Genomic DNA, 23813 nt, shown 5'->3' with positions numbered 1-23813 from the left:
AAGAACATTATAATTTGGATAAAAAGTAATAATAGGGACTTTACATTCGAAACTATTGATACAACAAAAATATTGAGCAATTGTATTATAATATAAGTGTAGGTATACTCATACGTATTTAAATTAACTTTTAAAATGACTGCCTTAACACAGGCTAGCCGCTAGTCTAGTGAGGCAGGTTATGAGAAACATCAATCTTTATCTATTTATTAACATGTATTCTTATTTATGTTGCAACTTTCTTAAATAAAGATATTATAAATATTATATTTAAGCTCAAAAATAAGGTGCTCCCAAAATACACGTTTATGAATGTAAATTTTAATTTTGAAATACATGGCTACCCCACGAGAGACTGGGGAGATTTTAGACTTCCGAATACCAATTTGTCGGGAACCTAAATAAATCTATATTTCAAAGGATTCAAGATATGAGGGATGTTAAAGAAACTAAAAGCCTTGCAGCTTTTTGTGAGTTATGCCTAAATGCTATTAGAAAATTTTTTAGATGTTTATAAAGTTTTATACTAGACATTAAAAAAAATGCAGTGTAGTCATTTGAGTTTTTGAGAACTTGGTATTACTTTTTCAATTGAAATTACAGGATTAAAGCTTAGATTTAAAGCAACAGACTAGAGGCTTTTGAGATGTGATCCTATAGAAGACTGTTAGGAATTTCCTGGAGAGACCATATTACAAATGAGGAGGTTCTCCAAAGAATCGAAGGAGGAAGGCACCTGCTCAGGACCTTGTCCGAAAGGCGTGCAAGATGGATTGGCCATGTTATACGACAAGAAGGCCTCTTGCATGTCATAATGGAGGGTATGACCGAGGGGACCAACTCTAGGGGACGAGAGTACCTGGAGGACCTGCTGGTGGACGTGCGCTGCTCATCATATGCAGAAGTCAAAAGAGCCGCACAAGACAGGGAAGAATGGAAGAGGAGATTAGATGAAATTGCTGCAAACCAATCCCAGGATTGAAACCAGAGAGAGAGAGACAATACGAGGAATAAAATAAAATAAAAAAAAACATTTTACCATTATATTATATATTTCATATTACGTCCAAAAATCCTTGAAAGCTTACAAAAATTCATATTTTTATCTACATTTATTGTTAGTCGTATTTACTGTACATGGTCCAATCTAATAAGGTAAACAAAAGTACATCAACTACCTAGGTAGTTGAAAAAAATAGATACATTCTGTTATTGGTCAGAAGAATTGTACAAGGGATGCTTGGTTTATAAAAACTCTTGTTTTGGTATTTCTATTATTCTCGGTCTATAAGTTTGAATTTTAATGGACCATTGGGAGTATACATTGGATGTATGTAGTAGTCCAGTTTCCCATAGTGATATTCTATTTTATATGCCTGGATCATCTGAAAAGGTAAACATGCAATCAATAATTAAATAAAACTAATAACTTTGTTTACACCGCTATTTTATCAAAAAGGATCGACATGCTTCTAAACCAAAGGTTTCTTCATCAGGATAAATGTAAAATTATTAAATGAACTAGCTGACATACACTCGGCGTTGCTCGACTTTTCTCTACTTTCAATCAATATAATATCCACGTATTACATATATAAATCCGAAGAGAAGAACTAAGCGCACAAACATACAGACGCGGATAGTGACTTTGTGTACTGTTTAGATTATAAAATTGTATTGTCTTATGAATTTACTAAATGTTTATCAGGAAACGGCCTGTAATTCCGTTTTTAGTTCATTAGGATCTGGGATTTTCCGATGTTTCTGAAAGTTCCAGACTATTCCCTAACGTTCCACAGCATTCAGAATATTCCTGGAATATTGTGGAATGCTCTCGAATACTCTTGAATGTTCTGAACTGTTCTAGAAATTCAAGAGGGCGAAACTTCCAGCCATTATATCTTCAAAATCTCGCCCTTCAGGTAAAAAACGGGAACCTTCTACATAGATGGGGGATAGAGCGCTACCACACCATATAAGTAATATGTTTTTTTTAATATTAACTCCACACAGGAGGCCCTGAAGAAAATAATTTCCCTCAGGGCCTATGTCATCTTTGGGGATGCTGTGTGGAGGGTCGTTTTGTGGAGAGGAAGGAGTGAACATGGGTCTTGAAGAGTCCCATGTTGTAGGAGGGAGGAAACACAGAGGCCGGCAGAACGAATCGTAGAAGCGACTCGTTCTCATGTGACAAGTGTCAACTGTGTGCAAATGTTGGGCGCGCGTTTGGCGTGTATCCCGACTACGCACCGGTGCCGAAGGGATCAATGACGCTAGTTCCTCAGAGCATCTTCCATTGTAATACCGATAGAACAAGGACAGCATACCTACCTGACGCCTGTGCTCTAAAGATTGCAGTCCGTCTGTTAAGATTGGGGAATCTATCAAACGGACCGCCCGTTTTTGCACAGAGTCTAGGGTTTTTTTCAGGTATTTAGGGGCTCCGGACCAGAGATGGCTGCCAAATTCGACAGTAGGGCGCACTTGCGATTTGTACAGGGTCAGCAGTTGTGTATTATTAAAGTATCTGCGGGCCCTGTACAGTACGCCCAGCTTCTGAGAGGCCAACTTTACTCTGGCTTCGATGGAGCCCCCGTACCTGAGCTGGTCACTTATAGTTATACCAAGCATATCAATGGAAGGCCTGTTCGGAAGATTGCTTCCGTTGAAGGAGAATAGCTGTAGTTTATATTTGGAATTATTTACCTTGCAAATAACAGTTTGTATTTCTAAATCTGCAAATCTTTTTCCTAAACACATGCGTTTCCCGTATCCAAAAGGTAGGGAAGCAAATGCATGGTGTTGATTGAAATCTTTGCTTTTGGTCCCTTCGTTTTCCTGCGCTCCTAGTGTTGAATTTTTACTATTTGGACAATTTGCAGCCTTCAACCATCTTTCTGGAAGGAATTCTGCACTGTTCTGGAAGTATTTGTCCAGGTTGCTCGCCACGTAATGCTGGAATATTACCTGGGTCTGGAAAAAATATTTCGAACGTAATTTTTAAAGTTGAAGTGGCAACAGAGAATGTTAATTTTCTTCATTTACGAAGAAAAATTTCTGTGCTAATATAAATAGCAAACATTTTATACTCACTCCTTTAGGAATTTGGTAGCCATGAACAACAGTATCCTTGGTAAGACACCTTCCATTTCCAATGACCACGGGATATTTTCTACAAATAAGGAAAATATTTAAAAAGTTGTCAATATTTCGTACATGGATTAAGTTTAATTTCATTTATTGGGATTAACTTATTGAAAAAAATAATATCACCAACTCTTATTTAAAATATGAGAGATAAACAAACACACACGAAATGAAAAAGGAAACGATCGCAACTGAGATGTCAAATATTAATAAAATAAGATAGATTTATCCAAGACACCATCTAGGCCTTATATAACTTTGAAATCACTCCAAAAAGAAGTAAAATGAGATAATGGAAGGAACTGATTTTCTGTATATCGTAAGAGAGATATATCTCTTTTAAATGTTCATTGAGAGTTGTTGATACTATCTTCTTCGATGATTAAGTTTAATATGCCTGTCTTTTAGCTGTTCAAATGGAAAAAGGATTGCTGTAGTTATTTTTAAATACCGTAGAGTTTCTTTGATGCAAGCTTTGAGGTAATGCATGCTGTCCAGCTTAGCCGATGTGAGTGGCGTGTCTTTATTCGGTAACACCGACAATACCTCTTTGTAAAGCTTCTCTTGGATTTCTGGATGTTGGGACAACTGATACAGAATTGATGCCACAGCTGTTGACGTCTGTAATGAAGCGAAACAAAATTTTATCTCTAGCGGAACATTTATTACGTTTATTGTATAATTTTATCTCTAACGGAACATTTATTACGTTTGTTGTATAATTTTATCTCTAAAGGAACATTTATTACGTTTGTTGTATAATTTTATCTCTAAAGGAACATTTATTACGTTTGTTGTATAATTTTATCTCTAAAGGAACATTTATTACGTTTGTTGTATAATTTTATCTCTAAAGGAACATTTATTACGTTTGTTGTATAATTTTATCTCTAAAGGAACATTTATTACGTTTGTTGTATAATTTTATCTCTAACGGAACATTTATTACGTTTGTTGTATAATTTTATCTCTAAAGGAACATTTATTACGTTTGTTGTATAATTTTATTATTGGAAATCATCTAATAATATCACATGGGTAAATTACTTTATAAACAAGTTTACAATGAGTTACAATGAAAATTTATATATTTCCTTTGAATGTCATTCTTATATTTGCGTGATCATTGATTATATTACGTGTTGATAGATGTCAAAAAAATAACAGAGATTCTACGCATTCCCTGGCTTATTTTGGACAAATGATAAGTGAACTCCTCGCACTACTTACTACCCTACACTACCTCGGAAATTTTAGGCTGTTATTATTGTCCCGAATAAATTTAATAGTGACTTGAAAATAAGTATCATTGAATCGCTGACAGCCCTGAATTGTTAATGTCAAGTTGCGATGCCTAATCAGCTATTCCAAGTACAATACATTTTTTGGGTAACAATAAACTCACTACTGACTATTATCATAGACACCTCATACTTCCAATTATGACAGGTCTTATACAAACCTAGTATAAATTAGATCAACTATTGTTACACTGGTATATATTTATTTTGAATTATGAATTATTTGTCTTACTGCACTTATATTAATAACTGCATCACTTGCAATGGTGTTTTTGTGTACACATTAATTATTCTTTAATTTATTGCTATTATTATCCTGTTTACCACTGTACGCTTGTAATTCGATTATCACTGTATTGTAAAAGCCATTTTATGGCGTTTGAATAAATAAATAAATAAAATTAACCATATTTTTATTATGGAGGAACTAGCAAGAACATTGGTGGAACAAGGGGTACGATTTAAACTATGGTGAAATATCGTAAGAGAAGAATTAAGAAGGAAAATCTACAGAAGGACCGCAGAAAAATTTCCGGGCGAGCAAACTTGGCCATTCGTACAAAACGTCAATTGCTGAGCATTAATTTAAACTTGCCATTCCTCTGGATTTGCTCCCGAAGTCCTGGGAAGACCCAAAACGCATCGAGAATGCCTAATTACATAGGCAATTAAAAAACATAAAAATCACATTAATATTAATAGGACGATGGGGTTAAGCTTAATAGTTCCTGGTATCGGATACTTGACTGCTACACCAAAACTAAGCGCCGAAAACCATTTTAAATATTATTAAATTCATATTATACTGATATACCGGCCCTAAGTGGATTACAGCGCCCAACACGATATCACGTCTAACTAACTAACCATCACGCCGTTTCCCCGCAGGGGTAGGCAGAGAGGACGGACCGCAAACAACTCAATCTTGGCACACACTCCTTGCCTCATTCACATTCATACATCATACATCTCATAATACTCTTCTATTATTCTGACTCTTGACATGGCCCCACTCGAGTATCTGTTCGTTTGATCGTGGTATGTCTTCCTCGGGTGTTCCCGACTTCTGCAACCATTCCCATTTGCATCGTATATCCTCTTTACACTCCTTTTTTCGCTCACTCGCTCTACATGCCCCAACCATCTAAATGTCCCTTTCTTAATCTTACTCATTACACTTACTTACACTTTCACTCTTTGCGGATCTCCACATTTCTCACACGATCATACATGGTTTTACCACATATACGCCTCAGGGATCTCATTTCAACAGCATTCAATCTACTTTCATCTTTTCTCTGCCAGATCCATGCCTCACTTCCATACATCAGGGTAGGTACCAGCACTCCATTGTGGACTGCTAACTTCGCTTCTTTGGACAATTTTTTGTTAGCGCCAACTGCGTTCAGTTCTCCATTAATGGAGTTACCTGCATTTACCCTTCTTTCAATATCTCTGTCAGCCTTCCCATCTCTTGTAAACATACTTCCTAAATACAGAAACTCATCCATCTGCTCCAAGTATCACGTCTACATACATAAATACAAATTTAATTACAATCTATACATCTGCCCGTTAATGGACACTAACGCTGTCCGAAAGGTTGGCTAAAGAAGGGGGAAACGCAACACGGCATAATAACAAAAAATAATCACAGTCGGATTAAGATAGTTGTACCGTATCGATTCCCACGAGAAACATGTCCACCGCCATGACGATGGCTATCTTCGGGTCGTTGGTATTGGCAGCCAGAAGTCTCTGTAGCAGCGAGCGTTCTCTAGCACTGTCCTTCCCTAACACCTCGTCCCTCTTCATGGCGGCTTCAATGTGGTGAACCGTAACCCTGAAATATTACACAAAACTTTTATTTTATACTCAATAAAATTTAAAATTGCCACCTTTACCGAACTTGTACCTACTCTTCATCGAGAAAAGAGACCATTAATAAGATAATACACTCGGCGCCAGAAAGATTACAGCTCTTGAAAAATCTTATAATACAATAAACAAATCGTTTCTTTCGGATGTGCAGCATCGAAACCCTGATCCACACCTCCGGATAGACCGTTGGAAAACCCATTGAACGTCAAAACAGCTTAAGTTTAGTTGCCGAGCAATTATAGTGCCACCACTGAAGCGGCTTCGTCAGCAATGGTGTCCATTTTAAAGGGTTGTTTTCTAGCGCCAATTATTCACGTGTGTCCTCTTCAACGTTTGGATAGTGAATGACCTACATTTGACTTAAACTACTCTTTTTGTAGTTATTTAATAATTTCTTCTGCCAATATTACATAGCATGTTTAGTCTATTTGTAGCTGTACGTACAACGATAAGTCATCGATTTGATATCAGTTTCTGCAGTTTAAAAATTTAATTAAACTACCTTTTGATAGTGTCCAGGGCTTTCACATATTTCCTCCAGGTCGGTGTGCTGAATATCTTCCAAAAAGGCACCTTCAGCTCCAGGACTCCCACGTTCTGGAAGAAGGTAACCACGGCGTCTATGAGCTCCTGCGTGTCCGCCGGAGAGTCCTTGTCCAGGCATCCCAATCTAGTGTCTAGGGCTACACTGGCTATTGCTAGAATAATTTTATTATCAAAACTTATACAATGGAAAGGAAATATCCAAAGAGTAGATAGACTACATTTAGTTGGATGGAATTTATTATTATGTTTAAACTGTGGGAATATGGTATAGTAAACTGGGAATCATATTAATAGGAAAATATTTAAATTGAACATATCCTTACCGTTTTAGAGTGCAGATAGAACAATAAAGAAATATGCAACAAGATATGGCATAATAATTCATTACGTAATGTCTAACTACCTTAATATTTTCCATATCGCGATTTCAAGATAGGGCCACGTCCTATTTAAATATTTTCCTTTAAAATATGGTAAACTTAAATAATTTACACCTCAACATTGTAAATTGTTAAATAAATTATAGAAATTAGTCTTCGCAAACTTTGACACCTATGAGGAAGTTAGAACTCTAAACTCCAACCAAAATAACAAGCTGCACTGCACCTCGTAATAAAGATCAACTGTGAGATACAAACAAATTGGCGATTGCACAAGTTTCAAAGTGATGTTAGTTAGAATCATGTAAAATTATCGGACTCAAATCGTCCATTGTCCCAAACTAGAGTCAGACAAATTCGCTATTTTAAATCGGTTTATAACCAAATATGTTCCAACTTATATGCTGAGAGTCTCCGGCAAGAGGTGCCCAAATTTGTTGATTCAATTTCTCTGGAATCAATTAAACACGAGGAAGTCAAATATGTATTGCCACGTGACCGGATAAAATTCCAACTCATGTTAGGGGAACATTTTTTTTTTTTTTTTTTTTTTTTTTTTTTTTTTTTTTTTTATTGTACAACAGAACATTCGTTCCAGTTACAGTACAATTTTACAAACAGTATAATTTTACAAAATATCAGCATTTGGGTAAGTGACTCTTCAATAATTGTTTTAGGTCGTTTAAAGAACAGTCATTTACATCCAAATTCTTTGCTAGTTCGTTCAACAGCACCATTCCCCTCGTCATGCTATGCTTTGCCAGGACGTCGGTTTTGCCTTTTGGTACTCTAAATAAGTCATGGTATCGACTTCGGCTGTAGTGGTCTGGTACATATAAATCATAGCATCCCAAGAGGAATGGGCTATCAATAAAATTGTTCCAAATTTTGAAAGATATAGTGGCTAGGCTTGCTTTCCGCCTAGTTTCCAGACTCACAGAATTGGTTTCCTCAAGTAAGTCGATATGGTGCATGAACCTGGGATAGGTTCCATGCGTCCGCATATAGACATACCTGAGGAATTTCTTCTGGATTTGCTCTATCATTTCAATGTACTTCTGGTGGTACGGTGCCCAAACATCGCTCGCATACTCCAGCTTGCTTCTCAGTATGCCATCGAACAATGCTAACATAGCATCTTGGTTATTGAACTGCTTGCATGTCCTAATGACGAACCCAAGAAGTTTGTAGCAAGACTGAGTGAGCTGCGATATATGGCCAGAGAATTTCAGTTCGGGATCAAAGACGACACCGAGATCCTTTACGGAATTTACACGTGATAGTGTTTCGCCCTTTATCTTATAATCGTAAAGTATAGTGTTTAAAGAGCGAGTGTAAGACATAGTGACACATTTTTTTGTATTGAAATCTAATTTGTTTATCAACGACCATTCAGATAGTGCATCCAGATCAGCTTGCATTTTAAGACAGTCTTGTTGGGAGCTTATTTCCATTAGAATTTTAAGGTCATCTGCAAACAGTAGACATTTACTATTCTTAACATAGTTTTGGATGTCATTTATTAGTATTAGAAACAACAGCGGTCCGAGGTTAGACCCTTGAGGAATTCCAGATTTCGCTGAGAATTTTTTTGAATTATGTCCATTTACCGAAACAAATTGTTTTCTGGATTTTAAATATGATGAGAAAAAGTTTAGTGTTGGTAGGTCGAAGCCTAGTTTAAACATTTTCCTCAGTAAGATATCATGGTTAACACGGTCAAATGCTTTGGCAAAGTCGGTGTAAACTACATCTGTTTGGTGCCTTGAGTCTAAACCGGTGGCTACCAATCTCGAGAAAGTAAGCAGATTTGTGACTGTTGATTTCTTTGGAAGGAAACCGTGTTGATTTTCTCCAATGAATGGCATAATCTGGAGACTTAATTTGTCACAAATCATTTTTTCAAATAGTTTTGGTAGCACTGATAATACGGCTACCGGTCTGTAGTTTTTGACGTCTGTCTTGTCACCAGCCTTGAAAATGGGACTGACTCGGGTCAGTTTCCATATCTGGGGGAAAGTAGAAGTCAAAATACTGGTATTAAATATATGACAAAGAGCTTCACTTATCATTGGCGCTATGCTAATGATAGTACTGGAAGGGATTCCATCCGGCCCTGTAGCCTTGTCAGTCTTCAGTTTACGGATATAAGCTTCTACCTCTGTCGGGCTCGTTAATCTTAGGGAAATGTTACCTACGTTCCATGGGACCTCTGTTCGCGTAAAATCTGTACTAAGATTAGGGGTTTCACTATCATACACAGATTGAAAGTAGTCTGCAAATTTCTGACAGATAGATTCTGAGTCCGTTATAAATTTGTCTCCACTATTCAGGCCGTTATGTGACCTGGAGTTAGCTTTCTGTGATTTTATAAAATCCCAGAAGCATTTGACATTGTCTTTAATCCCGTCCTGAATTCTGTTTAAATATTGTCGTTTAGTTATGACAATATCTTTTTTGAGCTCGGATCGCATCGCAGAAAACAATAAGTAGTCTGATTGCTTTTTGTGTACTCTATATTTTCTGCGATGCGCTTCCTTGATTTTTATTTTGTCAATAATTGATTTTGTGAACCATACCGGGTAGGTTGCACTCACATTTATTGACTTCTTAATTGGAACACATAAATCAAAAACACTTGTTAAAACATTATAAAAATACTCTACCGCAACATCAACAGAATGTATACTTTTAAGAAATTTCCAGTCAAAATGTGACAGAATGTTTTGACACAGTTCTATATTAGCACGTTTAAAGTTATATTGCGAGTAGCAGTTGATATTGTGTGTAGACGAGGCGGGGCGGGCGCGGGCGCGGTGATGTTTGTGGCCGTTGCTATGTGATGGTGCGGCTCGCGTTAGACGCGCCGCGACGGCCAGTGTTGGATGATGATGGTCTTCCTTGACTAGCGGCTCTTCGCTTCTAGTCACTTCACACAGGGACAAGTTACTTAGGACGAGGTCCAGGATATTGCCATAACTGTTTAATACTTCACTGTGCTGAGTTAATCCATTTGAACCACAAAAATATTTAAAGTCGTTTAACACGTCCTCAGGTTTATTATGTAGGTTAAAATCACCCAGTATAATAATATTTTTATTCAATAATAAATTGGATTTAGTATCTAGATGCTCATAGAAGTTGCGTCTAATTTCAGTATCGTCTGAGCAATAAAAATACGTAACACATATGACTACGGTAAAGTTAGATTTAACTACCTTTACCCATAGATGCTCGCCGTCTGTTTCTAGTTCCTTTACGCGCATCGATGCAAGTGGTTTGCGGACAGCAAGAAGTACCCCTCCCCCTCGCTGCCCGTCTCGATCCCGCCGATGTACTGTATACTGATCGGTAAACAGTTCCTTGTCAAAAACAGAGGTTTGCAACCATGTTTCTGTCAAAGCAATTACTTCTGAATTTTGTGAGATAACGTTTCTTGAAAATTCATCTATTTTCGTGTTTAGGCCACGAACATTTTGATATTTTAATTCTAGTATCGCCATTAAGTCGGCACGCTTTTTCCTAGGAATTTATATTTTGAAATTGAAATTCCTGCCGGCCAATTTGCTGCGTTTAAGAATGTGTCTTCTTTGTCTTGAGGAACGCCAATTTTAAAGGAACTGTAGTTCCCTTTCGCATTCAATTTGACAATGTCAAAATCTATGTTTGCTTCTATAGACCTAAGAAAGGTATTTATATGCGCGATTTCAGTGTTCGGGCTAAAACGCCAAGCGTGAATGTAGAATTTACGTTCGACGGCGCGTAAAGAGGTGTCTTTCCTAGTACCCGTTATTGGTCGCGTGCGTTTCCGAGGTTTGCGGGCTTGTGTTTTCCAGTCTCCTTGGTCTTCCGGGTCGAGAGAAGGACGGTTTGGTTCTTCTTGATGTTGCGCAGCAGGCACCACTTTCCTCTTTCTCGGTTTTCTGTTTTTCTTCGGTTTTTCCGTTTCTTCAGGTTTATCTTCACCGTTGTGAAATATTTCGACAACCTCCGGAATTTTCGATGGTGTCGGGATATTGTCCGTAGGTAGGGCGGGCGGGGCGGGTGGGGCACCCGGATCGCTGGTTGCGCGCCCCTCCGTACGGTATGCCGCCTCTAGTGCTACTATCTTCGCCGTTAGATTGGCGAAGGTAGAATTTTGAGTGACAATAATATTGGATTGCTCACCAATTTTGATGTTGAGCTCCTTTATATGACTTTTAAGTCCTCCTATTTGTTCCGTGAGGTCCTTTAGGGCCGTGGTAATTGTTTCCCAAGCTTGGGATGATCTGGTCGCCATATCAGATAGTTCCGATGCAGAGCACAGTCCGACACGTCTGACTCGAATTACGACAGTTACTGTTCGTAAACTGTTACTGTTACTTAGACAGTTACTGTTTATAAAATGTTGTGCTATATAATCAACCTCGGTATTGATACTTCTAACTTTCCCTTATATCTTATAGGTATCTTTTATGAGATTGCATGGTTAGTACCCGCGATTTATGCATCACGTGTATTTGCTCTCTGAAACGCACTACAAAAGTCACCAATCTACGCCTAGAGACTTAGATAAAATCTCAAATCAAATCTGTAATACACATTTAAAAAAAAAAGCAAACTCCATATGATTGATGTTTGAACATCGTCATATCAATGGAAATACAACACAGACGGCTCTGAAAATTACTTTGTTTGTAGAAATAAGCAAAAGAAATTGGTTTTGCATTGAAATGTGATTTAAAAAAATGTCAGTTAGATCCTTGACCAACCATTGTGACGTAATAGGACCAAGTTTAATCTTTTGCAAGCTACATTAGGCAAATCATTCTTGTGTTTGAGGTAGATGTTGAAGTAATTAAAATTTATATTGAAAGAAGAGTTTTTTTAATATATTTAATTATTATTGACCGCTAAACGAACACTTTGCATTTCGTCTGTCTGTAAATTTGTTTGTGTGTTCCGTGTCCAGTAAATCCTGCAAACATGGTAGCCGTATTTGATAATACCTTTTTAATCCGCCAGAGCGCATGAGCGCGAGCGTAGCGCCTGCAGCCACTGCTATCAAGTCGGAGTTTTTAACATTACGCGAAATCTATTATTCACTAGTATCCTAGTTGTGCTAGTATGGAATTTATTGTATTCGACTCGTAACCGTACAATATACACCTCGTTTACGGAAGTCTGAGGAATGCTTACATTCTAATGACCATTTATTTAATTCATTTATGAAGTCTTCAGGCATCTCTTGGTTTGCGTCTTTGATGCTGCGGGCTCTGAAACATAAAATAAATATTTGTTATTACCTGTTGCGATTTATTCATTTCTTATCTTTGACTAATTGAATATAAATGTAAGTATTATGAGAGCATATGTACTCTGTTCACCAACACAATATAACGCACGTAAAAGTGATATTATTAAAAAAAAACATAGCAATGTATTCTTGCGATTCGGTTAAAAATTGTATTCACCTCACTTGTGATCAATGTTTAGGAGTTTTAGAACATTTACCTTTCAACTAAGGCGATTGCAGCTTCTTCAATGGCTCCCACATAGAGTTTGGCTGTTCTTGGCTGCAGCATGGCTTGCTGTACCTTTGAACGAAATGTACTCCAATTCTCTCCGTGTCTGGAAACAGTTTACAAAGTTCTGTTAGATGGTTAATAAACCACATATCTTGAGCACAATTCCTGATCAACGTGCAGGAAAAGTGACGCCTCATAAAAATCTTTCAGCAATTACAGAAAAACTTAGTTCCATCTAGTCGCTCCAGATACAGCCGGGGAAAACATATCACGCTTATTATCATTATCCAATTGAGGTATTACAAACAGTAAGAGGTAATTCATTTGTATTTTGAGGTGATTGTTTCATTGTGTTCATGTACTTACACTGCAATAACTCCTCCATTATCGCCGAAGAAATCTTTCCTCAGGACGTGCTTGTAGTAATTCAAGGACGGCATGGATGGCCTAAAAACACATTTCCATTGTTAATTACCATAAATTAATAATAAATTTACTTTTTAGCAGTGGCGGCTCGTGGCTTTTGGGTTATTAGAGTGCTAATATTTAAAAAATGGCTTAATTGATGTTGTTGTAGCTGAAAATATTTTTATTTTTTTTTCGAAAAATTGATTTTTTGTATGAAGATTTTCAGGAATTCCGTGCGGCGCACGGCTATACTGAAATTTCCTGAAAATCTTCATACAAAAAATCGATTTAAAAAAAAAAATAAAAAAATCGTTTTCAGCTATAACAACATCAGAAATGCAATTTTTTATAATATTAGCACAAAAGTCACGAGCCGCCACTGATTTTTAGCTATCAGAACATCAAACGTTAAAAACAATATTACTTGTAATATTATGATAAACCGAATATAAATTATACATTTTTATTTTTAAAAGATTTGTTTAGAATATTCGGGAAGAAGAAAAAAATGGCAATATTATTATTCTGTTTGTTTGTTTTCTCTTGAAATTTTAATGTTCCTTTTTTTTGCATACCGATATTTTACTCACCGCCAAATTCCAATTGGGTATGAATAAATAATTAAATTAATTTATAAATACATATTATAGTAGCATAATTACTATAGGTTACACTGCGGATGTTGTTATTCCTTGTTAGTCAATTAACATAAAAAAGAAAGTTCGCAAACAGAATCCATCTTTTTATTTGATATTTAAAATGCAAAAAACCTTGATTGAGCACCACAGATTAATAATAAATGTAACCTGCAAACCACGCCGGCCCGCGAAACCAAGGATTTTACAGCTCGCCATGCCATTGACCTCCATATTATCAATCCTAAATATAGTTATTTCAAAACTAAGCGCCTAAAACCACATTTAGTAATTTTAAAACAAGCAATACGGTATCACTTATACACAAATAAATATACGTTTCACTACAATCTACACATTTGCCCTGATGGTGGATACTAAAGAGGAAGCGCAGCACGGTATAATACCCGAAAAATCAATAACGATAAATCGTAAATCCTAATAAATCCTTTTATTTTTAAAATTCTTAATGGAATTATAGACAGCCCCGATTTACTGGGCCTAATCACCTTCATCATACCAACTAGAGCTACTCGAAATAAAAAAGTTAGTACAACAACAATGTCAGAATTGACTCATTTAGATATTCGCTTATACCTAGATTGCATGGCAATATATTCGCAGAAATAGTAGATATGATTAACTGCACGGAATATAGTTACCAGAAGGCTATAATAACGTACCTAAATAATAATTAAGGTTATCATAATATTATTCATGCAATGAATAACTTGCTCATTTATAAAAAAAGCAAAACAAATTTATTATCGGTTACAAATCGAGTCATATATTCCTTTGACCCTTTGCCGCAAATGAATGCAGTTAATATAAAGATACAAATATACTTCGTTCCTTCTCGCGTCGTGATGATGTAGCCAATAATTATTATGACCGAAACGGATGTTCGGCTAGAAAGGCATACGCCTTTCTAGCTTTTAGCTAAAATCTTGTGACCTGTGTGGAAGTAGATCCTCACTCCGAAAGACCTTCTCGATGTCGTCAGGATCGAAGATAAACAGCATGTCAGGCCTGCCAATTAGTTCTCCCATCTTCACAACGGGTCCATACTGTCCGTACAGGTCCATACAGATCTTGTCTATATGCTGGATCTCGTAGCTTCCTGTAAACGAATTATTATTTTGTTGAGATATTAACGAAAAAATTTAAACATTTTCATTCTGGAAACTTTGGGTTCGCATATTTTTCCTTTTTAGTATCATATATCAAAGGTTTTCCTGAAATCACGATACTATTATCTTTGTTTGAACTCGCTCAAAATACCTTGTTTTGTAGAGTGCATTTTCTTTATTAATTATTATTATTTTGAAAGAATGGCCATCAATTAAATGGTCAGAATAATATTGAGATTTTGGCCAGCTCTGAAATATCAGCAAGTAAAATTAGATTAGTAAGATTAGCAAATAATGTCCACCCCTAACCTAACGTAACCAAACTAACCCAACCCAACACAAGCCAACGAAATCCGATCTAATCTAACCTAACCTAACCAAATCGAATTTAACCTAGCTTAACCCAACCCAACCAATCTCAACTCAACCAAAACCCAACCAATTCAATCCAATCCAACCTAACCTAACCTAAACTAACTACGTATTGAGCTTTATATTTTTTCACTGCTTCCAAAAAAACAGTACTTGGTATTCTGACTAAGAAACCATTGGTTTTTAAACATGTTGATTTTTTTATTAAATAGTGGTGTAAACAAAGTTAATTATTTTATTATGACGCCACACAGTGATTTCGCGAGTATTCATGGAGCTATGTTTCCTGATAAACTATCATTAAAATACGAATGTTTTATCACCATGTCGGATCACGTGTTCATAAAAATCCTAACATTTTCGCATTTTATCATTATATATATTATCAAGTCTAATGCAAGTGCACGTGTTCCGATACCTTGGGAAGTTACAAAAAGTTTATCCTGAAACGGCCTCTAATCCCGTTCTCATCGGATTACCAATAGTTGGAAGTGATTCTTAATAAATTAGTATTAGTATGTCAGACCTCGTCGCCACTATTAAATTTTACGTATCGACTAGGAACACAAGACAAAATATAACATTATTCTGCAATGCACACACAACCAACTATCAGACACACTCACTAACCAATAGGTTACATATCTAGGCAACAAGTTTGGGAGTACTATTGATATATTGACTGACACCATGAATAAAATTAAGCGTAATCTATACCAGCACTTGGTTGAATCCTACAAATTATGCTTGAAGTATAATTAGCAATCTTAAATACTGTACTTTCTTTGTAAATTTATTGGTTTATTATATGATGAATGTTTTAAATTAGTAAAAATGTAACCAATGTTCATATTATGTACTATTTTAAGTTAAACAACAATTTTTTTAAAACTTATTTCGACGTGTTAATTTCCATTTAATATTCGCTAAATACCTTATGATCACAGTGCAATTATATTAACACTAGCAGGTAAAAACCTGCTGTCGAAATTTAAAATTTCAATCGTTCTTTTTGAAAATAACAGATTGCGCCACTTCCGTTTACAACAATCCTCAACTGTACAGTAATTGAGAAAATAATACTCAGATCAGATTTTCAACATTTTCTTTAAAAGTGGCGTATAAAAGTGACATATTTAATTAAAAAATGCTGAAAATTAGTCCAAAAAAGCGTTATAATAAAATACGCAAAAAAATGACGCGATGGTGAGATACTTAGTGAGCTGAACGGTTTTCATGTCCAAAAAATTATTAAACCTAACCTAAAAAAACTTCAAATAAATCATGAGTAGCATATATTCAGTTGTCCTTGTGACAGTTTAATTTTATAAAAGGACCTACGTTATGTTAATTAGCACATTGAAATGTGTGGTGTGGTATATTGTGTTATTGATTTAAGAGCGTTCAACGTTTAGAATACTAATCGACGATTGAAAGTGTGATTTCGATTGTTGAAGAATGTTGTTGAATATTGTTCCATAAGAAGTTATGTTACACGATAGGTACTCGTCGCGAGAATACAATGAAATCAAGAAACGTATTGGTTTAACCGAAATACAGGGTTTTCCAATAACATATAAATTATTAAAATTTATTATTAAAAGTTATTTTCCAGTAACATATTAAACATATTGACATTCAAACATATTAATGGTTGTATTGTGAAGTTTTATAAAAATATATTTTTAGTGACAGATTATAACATAGTAAATGTAATTATATAAATTCCTCAACGATTATAACATTTCATATAATTTGTATTGTACAGTATATCAGTGTCTATAGTTATATAACTATTTGAATTAATGATAAATTAAAATAATTTTAAACGTTTTTCCACTTATTTAGTTTTTTCAAAAAAAAAGTATAAAATTGTTTACATATATCATTGTAATGGAATTCCACTATGAATTGTAAGTATCATAAACAGAAATATTTTAATGAGCTTATCACAACATCCGAAACTAGTAGGAATGTTTAAAAAAAAATACTCGCCAAACACATTCAATTTTTGGAAAATATATTTCAGTAGTTTAAACGTGTGCATAAACGAAAAATTTTCCCTTTTTTTTCATAAAAACGAATATTTCGTTTCAAAGTTGAAAATTGATCTAATTCCCTTTACGAAGCTACATACATTGTCATATCTTCTTGAACTTTATATTTTCTCTATCTATTGAGTATATATATTGTATATTTTACTCACTTATAATACAATATCATCACTAAAATTATAACCGGGCAGTAAAACATATGTTTTGGCATCGTGCATTTTTACTGACGTAGTTTATTTACGTTTGGAAAACTGACACCAAACTGGTAAATGATTTTCTCTAGTTTTAGTTCGAGTTTTTGACACCGACCGGCACGAAAATATGTTAATTATTATTTATATATATTTGTTGAAAAATCTTTCTGAAGTGAGGTTTTTTAAAAAAGGCTTCTACAGTAAACAGGATAATATCCTTTTTGTCTTCATTCAAAACTTTTTAATCCCTTTTTAGAATCAACAGCCAAAGAACCTCCGGAAAGGGTCCAAACATATTATTTGCCTGTGCTCGTATTTAAAATGACGTAAAGCCTTCTTTTCAGAAAAGACCTGAACGGACGTAGTCCCGGCTCTATATGTTTAAAAATGATCATAGCCGTATCATTATATATTTGTATAAATATAAATTATTGAATAGTTTTCAATGCCAGATATTTATATATTTTCTTCCGTTTTGTTTTTACATAAAACAAGTCTTAATAAATTACAAGAGTGTATTAAAATTTACTATAATTATTATGATGAAAAAATTAATAATAGTTTAAGTCCCAGAATGAATAGCAGTTTAATTCTATAATGGAATTTGCAATTCAATTTATTCACATTGGCACTACAGCAAACAATCTCTAATCTCTAAATAGTATAACATAAAGTAGCTATCCGTGTCTGTCTGTTTGTGCGCGTAGTTCTTCTAAACTACGGAACGGATTTTAATAAAATTATGACTATTATTTAGAGAATTTCTTCCGGAAGGTTTAAATACATAATACATGCATATTATATTTACAGAAAGTAGAGAAAAGTCGATGTTTTATAATCAAGTCGTAAAATTATATTTAACGCCGGGTACAGGTCAGCTAGTATAACATAAAATAATATAAAATAATTAAAAATAACATAAAATAATTGTAAATCAACGTGAATAATGTAAATCAAATAATGGAGGAGAATAAGAAAGGTATATCTAAAAATGAACATGAAAAGTAAGAAACACATTATATATGAAACTATTATCGTAACAAAATGTTGAAAATATCAACAAAACTGAATTTATTTCTAAGCCTATGTAGTCTTTAGAGTCGCGTGGAATTAATGAAAAAGTTCTTTTCTAAGTCTATGTAGTCTTTGGACTGGGGAATTAATGAAACAGTTTATTTCTAAGCCTATGTAGTATTTGGACTGAGGAATTAATGATAAAAAAAATATTTCTAAGCCTATGTAGTCTTTGGACTGAGGAATTAATGAAGAAGTTTATTTCTAAGCCTATGTAGTATTTGGACTGAGGAATTAATGAAAAAGTTTATTTCTAAGCCTATGTAGTATTTGGACTGGGGAATTGATGAAAAAAAATCTAAGCCTATGTAGTCTTTGGACTAGGGAATTAATTATCAAAATTATTTCTAAGCCTATTGGGAATTAATGAATAAGTTTGTTTTGTCTTCAGTAAATTGACTATGTAGTCCATAGACATTGAATTGAATGTCTATGATGAAGTCGTAAAAATAATATCTATCGTTGCTATTTACATTTACGTAACTGTAAAACAGACTAATCATTACTCACATATTGTTAAGAATAAAGCAAGACGATGTCAAACTCAACTAAAAATTATAGGTAAATATGCGGGTAGGCGTTCGGAAACATGTTGCTATTTATAGAAAGCTATATTTATTTATTTTTTAGATACGCTGTGCCACATTTGAAAGATTTTTTTAAAGCCATATAATCGTGAACATGTTAATACAATATACACATTTTACACGGATTGAAAAAGATTCCATTGAAAACATTACGGTTAAAGTATGTGGAAATAAAATCATTTAATAAACTTACCAATAAACGGTATAAATCTCCAGGTATTCCCCAACAAGGGTGCTGGATTGGGTCCAGGCACTCTCTCGTAAGGGATGGCACTGTTCCACACAGCATCATGTCCGTCTTCATCCCCCAAATCCTGGCTCAGGATCACAGAGCTTGAAGGTGGAGCACTGGACTTCCATCTACGATTTAATAATACTCCACTTCTTCCACTGGGACCACTGTCTGCCACAAGAGTGTTGATTAAAGTTCTTGTTAGTTTAATTACTGACATTTTGAAGGCTTTTTTTCTACCACCTATCGAGAAGATTATGAAATATTTTGTTGTTATTTTTATACTGTATGAACTAGATAATTAACCGGGAGTATCGAAGTCCTGTTTTAACATGACCGTTTTGCATTCGTCTGTCTGTATTTTTATTGTTCGTACCGTGTCCTTTTCAAGATGGTAGCAGTTTTAATGGTCCAGGAAAGACTATAAATTAAATTATATAAAACTCTCCTGTGCTATAATAGCTTTGTTCTTCTTAATTATGTGTTCTATTATCATTGCTTTGTGCGTTCAGTACATTTTTACGTCATGTTTGTTAATATTGTCCTATGGTATAACAGCACTGTCATTTTCATTTTTTGTTCTCTTTTCATCGCTTTATACAAAGCATAAATATACAAATCAAGTAATATATATTTATATATATTACTTGATCATGTTAGGCGCACTGTAAGAGAAATCTTGAGAAAATTGAATACAAACATTACTTTTAAGTATTCATTATTTTATTATTGAAATAACACAAAACTGCGTCTATAAAATTTGATGTTATTTTTATTATTATTAACGAGTCGTAAAACCGACATATTCCCAAATGGAAGATATTAAGAAGCGTGTCTCGTGATTTAAAATCTGGGTGGAGCGGATGAGCTTGAAAAACCCTTGTTTTGGGAGGGAGGAAACACAAAAGCCAGCAGATCATCCAACAGCCTTTTAGCACAAGAACGTGTCGCAAAAACAACCATTCTCCTGCGGAAAAAATCGTTTTTATGCCGACAAGCGTTGAGAATGCGTTTACTTGATGTGCAATACCTAACACAAAACTGAGATATACATAAATGGTATGTTATTATTATTATTAACGAGTCGTAAAACCGACCTGTTCTCATATGGCATATATTAAGAGGCGTGTCTCATGATTTAAAATCTGGGTGGATCGGGTGGATCTTGAAAAACCCTTGTTATGGGAGGGAGGAAACACGACAGCCAGCAGATCATCCCACAGCCTTTTAGCACAAAAACGTGTCGTAAATACAATCGTTCTCTTGCGAAAAAAAACGTTTTTATACCCGAGAACCCGTTTTAGGTCTCACGAATCAATCACGGTTCAATTATTTATAATACTAGTTCGTAGAAGTGCATTTTTTCATTGACATGCTAGTACGAGTAGTACAAACAAAGTACCTATTCCCATTCCAATTTAAAGATACCCGCCCCGGGAACCATTCACTGGATAAACAACAACTCTGCCTTAGGTAACCACAAGCTGTTCGCTACGTTTGGTGACATAGAAGGGGTGCCCGGGTTCATAGGGTGAGGTTTCTCCAGGTCTTGTTGGCGGATGCGTCTGACCACCAACTGCAGATGGAGTCATACATCCGTCAATCCTGGACACACTGACCCCTTCGTTGCTACCCACCCCTAACATCCTTTTCACAGTACTTCCTCTCCATCTTTTCCTTAAAAATACCTCCACATCGTATCCCTAAGATGACCTGTGGAAAAATATTTTCCTCAATGCCTCCTCTGTGGAGGTAATTTAAATGTAAATAGTTACATAGTTTTAATCATCTGGTTGATGCTTTTGGTAATCAATTTGAATTCTGTTCCAGTTGTTATGAAATGTTGAAAAAGTTTTAGATGTTTCTTAGTACGAGTTAGTTCGTACTATTTAGCTAATACCAAGGTCTTTTCAAAGCAAATCGCTTCACGTAAATTTAATTGTTTTCTAACAATCGCTGTCACGTCACCGCATACAAATTCCTCATTTCATTTTGAGGACAAACGAGGCATCACCACGTATTACTCAAAATTTTGCTAAACACATAAGAATAACAACATGAAATTACGCGAAAGTAGAACTCCTACGAATTTAGCATATTTTGCAGATTGAAACGCAAAAGGAAAGTTTGATACTAAGTTGCATCACATAAATTTGCAATATTTCTTGTAACCAAAATGATTTTTAAAACTAGGATTAGGCAATACGTACTTATAACAGGTTTATGCACGAGGAAACTGTCACCATAGAAAAATTTAAGAATGTTGTTGGCAAATCTCCGGCCAAGAATCGAAAACATTTAATAAATATGTATCTACATGCGAAAATGTTCCCCATGGCCTTGGCACCATCCGTATTTACCCACGATTAAGTAAAAACTTGTACGCACTCATGGCTAGTAAGTAACTAAACTAAAAAAATTGTTTTTGTTGTTGACGTTTTGCAAATATTTATGTAATTTTTGTGACAGTAGGCTCTGTCACACGTACACTTCGGAGCTCCAGACCTCCGCACAGACAACCAAATCTACGTGTGGCAGAGTCTAATCAATTACTTGAGTCAGTTAGATTGAGAGAAAGGATAGTATTATCCAGCAAGGGAATTCAGGAAGATAAAAATATTAGGCACAACCAAAAATATTAGGCACAACCGAGAAAGTCAAATACTTGTGTCGGGTAAATTAAATTAAATTACGTACAATCAGTATAAAATTCTATGGTTAAATTACTAGTTCATTTTTTCATAGAGAATCATGGTTGTATCTGAACAAATCTTGCCTTATTATGGTACAAAATATTGATTCAGCATAGCATCTTACTCTGAATATACGAGGATATTGGAAAATGAACATCATTCTAGGTTTACAGAGAACGAAGGCATGCTTGTACCAAAATATAACAATGTAATGTGCCCGACATATACAAAACGGTACCAAGTAATATAAAAAAATTGCGAATTACCAAATAGAATCAGATGTATGCGGAAAACATGGATTCTTAGTAGAGATACTCTACGCTACGCATGTTATCAATCAATTTAGAATTGTTTTAGAATATGTGTATCAATAATAATATATATTTATAATAATCTGTATATTTATAATTTGTAATAGTATTATGTATACTTATATTGCAATTGAACACCCTGTTGACAAACTGCTTCATTTCAGTTTTACAGGATAGTACTTTTGAAGAACAATAAAAATGAGACGTCTAAAGCCGAAACTACAGATTTGTATTGTATGAAACAACTTATAGATATGAATAGTGCCCAGACAGAGTTGTGTGATGTTACACCTTCTATGCATACCGCCAGAAATTATATGTATTAGCTATTTATTAAAATCAGTGAAATGGGTTTTTCATTCATTCCTTGTCGTTATTTTTTTCTTAACTGTTACAAAATGAACTTTGAACACCATTGGTTTATGATAATAACACAATTTTTTGTACGAATAATTATTTTGGGTCACTTAAAATTTTGTTCAATAAACGTGCGAAGTTTTAAAACAGAATGAAGGAGTGAAAATAATTTTCATCGAAAGGAACAATAACCTCTCCGAATCACAAATAATTTCAAATCACATTAAAATAACTATAATCTATAACAAACTGTACACTTGACGTATATTCTATTTGAAACTTCACGTTATTTTACAGAACTCGTGCATAATATTTTAAAACGCAACACGTGAGTCGTTTTCTAAGGCCCGTTTATAACTGACAACCGGTTTTAAAACTACAACTGGGCAAGCAACGTTCCGCTATCCACCATCACGTATACAGTTTACCCGCACAGCCGCTGACAGTTAAGTAGCATCGCCTAGTTATAGTTGTTGGATGTTCGAGGTATGGTGTACCTATTATGTAGATGGTGTAGGAATCAAATAAAGTCTTCGAGAGAACAGATTGAGAAATGAATGCTAACGGTGAGTTGGTATTCTCAGGTGAAAGCTTACGTTTCTCGTCTTAAATGAATGAATAAGTGGTGTAATGGAGTGGTTGAAATGTTCAATTAAAACAAATTTTTTAATTTATTTCTTATTCATTGAATTAAATATTCACAGATTAATAAAATAATATAATCTGTCTATCTGTACATAAATGTACAAAAGTTTGTATATGGAAAGATTAATTATTGTAGAAATCTACAGTTTTATTCCGCGATTGATGAAATTTTGCACACTTAACCTTCAAAACAGGATGAAGGTCACTATCTACACGATATTCGAAAAATCACCCCATTCCTTTTTCTCACTCCAAAGCAGAATTCTGATGAAAACTTGCATGACACTTGACATTCAAAATAAGAGGAAAATTACTGTTCTTTGAACCTGGATAATGAGTTAGTTTGGTTGTATTGTACG

At 34.8% G+C, this 23813-nt stretch overlaps 1 protein-coding gene across 3 annotated transcripts; it reads right to left on the bottom strand.

Moving 5' to 3' along the window:
* Positions 1–1044: 1044 nt before the first annotated feature.
* Positions 1045–23173, bottom strand: LOC149413673 (putative cytochrome P450 301a1, mitochondrial). 3 transcript variants are annotated; one of them, XM_089644689.1, is made up of 12 exons: positions 23065–23173; positions 19410–19691; positions 14760–14925; positions 13129–13209; positions 12749–12865; positions 12434–12510; positions 6832–7027; positions 6126–6291; positions 3599–3768; positions 3094–3172; positions 2707–2973; positions 1045–1385 (listed from the first exon to the last, which is right to left on the bottom strand). In XM_089644689.1, exons 2-12 carry the CDS (start codon positions 19666–19668, stop codon positions 1275–1277), a joined length of 1689 nt encoding a protein of 562 aa, XP_089500815.1. In that variant the 5' UTR covers positions 19669–19691; positions 23065–23173; the 3' UTR covers positions 1045–1274. The 3 variants fall into 3 exon arrangements, with proteins under 3 accessions (XP_089500815.1, XP_089500817.1, XP_089500816.1); XM_089644691.1 differs by having other exon boundaries at positions 23060–23146; XM_089644690.1 differs by lacking the exon at positions 23065–23173 and having other exon boundaries at positions 19410–20046.
* Positions 23174–23813: the final 640 nt, after the last annotated feature.

Source organism: Hesperophylax consimilis, chromosome 21 (assembly GCF_061612785.1).
Source record: "Hesperophylax consimilis isolate HC1 chromosome 21, BYU_Hcon_1.0, whole genome shotgun sequence".
Taxonomy (NCBI): Eukaryota; Metazoa; Arthropoda; class Insecta; order Trichoptera; family Limnephilidae; genus Hesperophylax; species Hesperophylax consimilis.
Note: the sequence above shows the minus strand (reverse complement) of the source record. Positions and strands in the feature narration are given on the sequence as shown.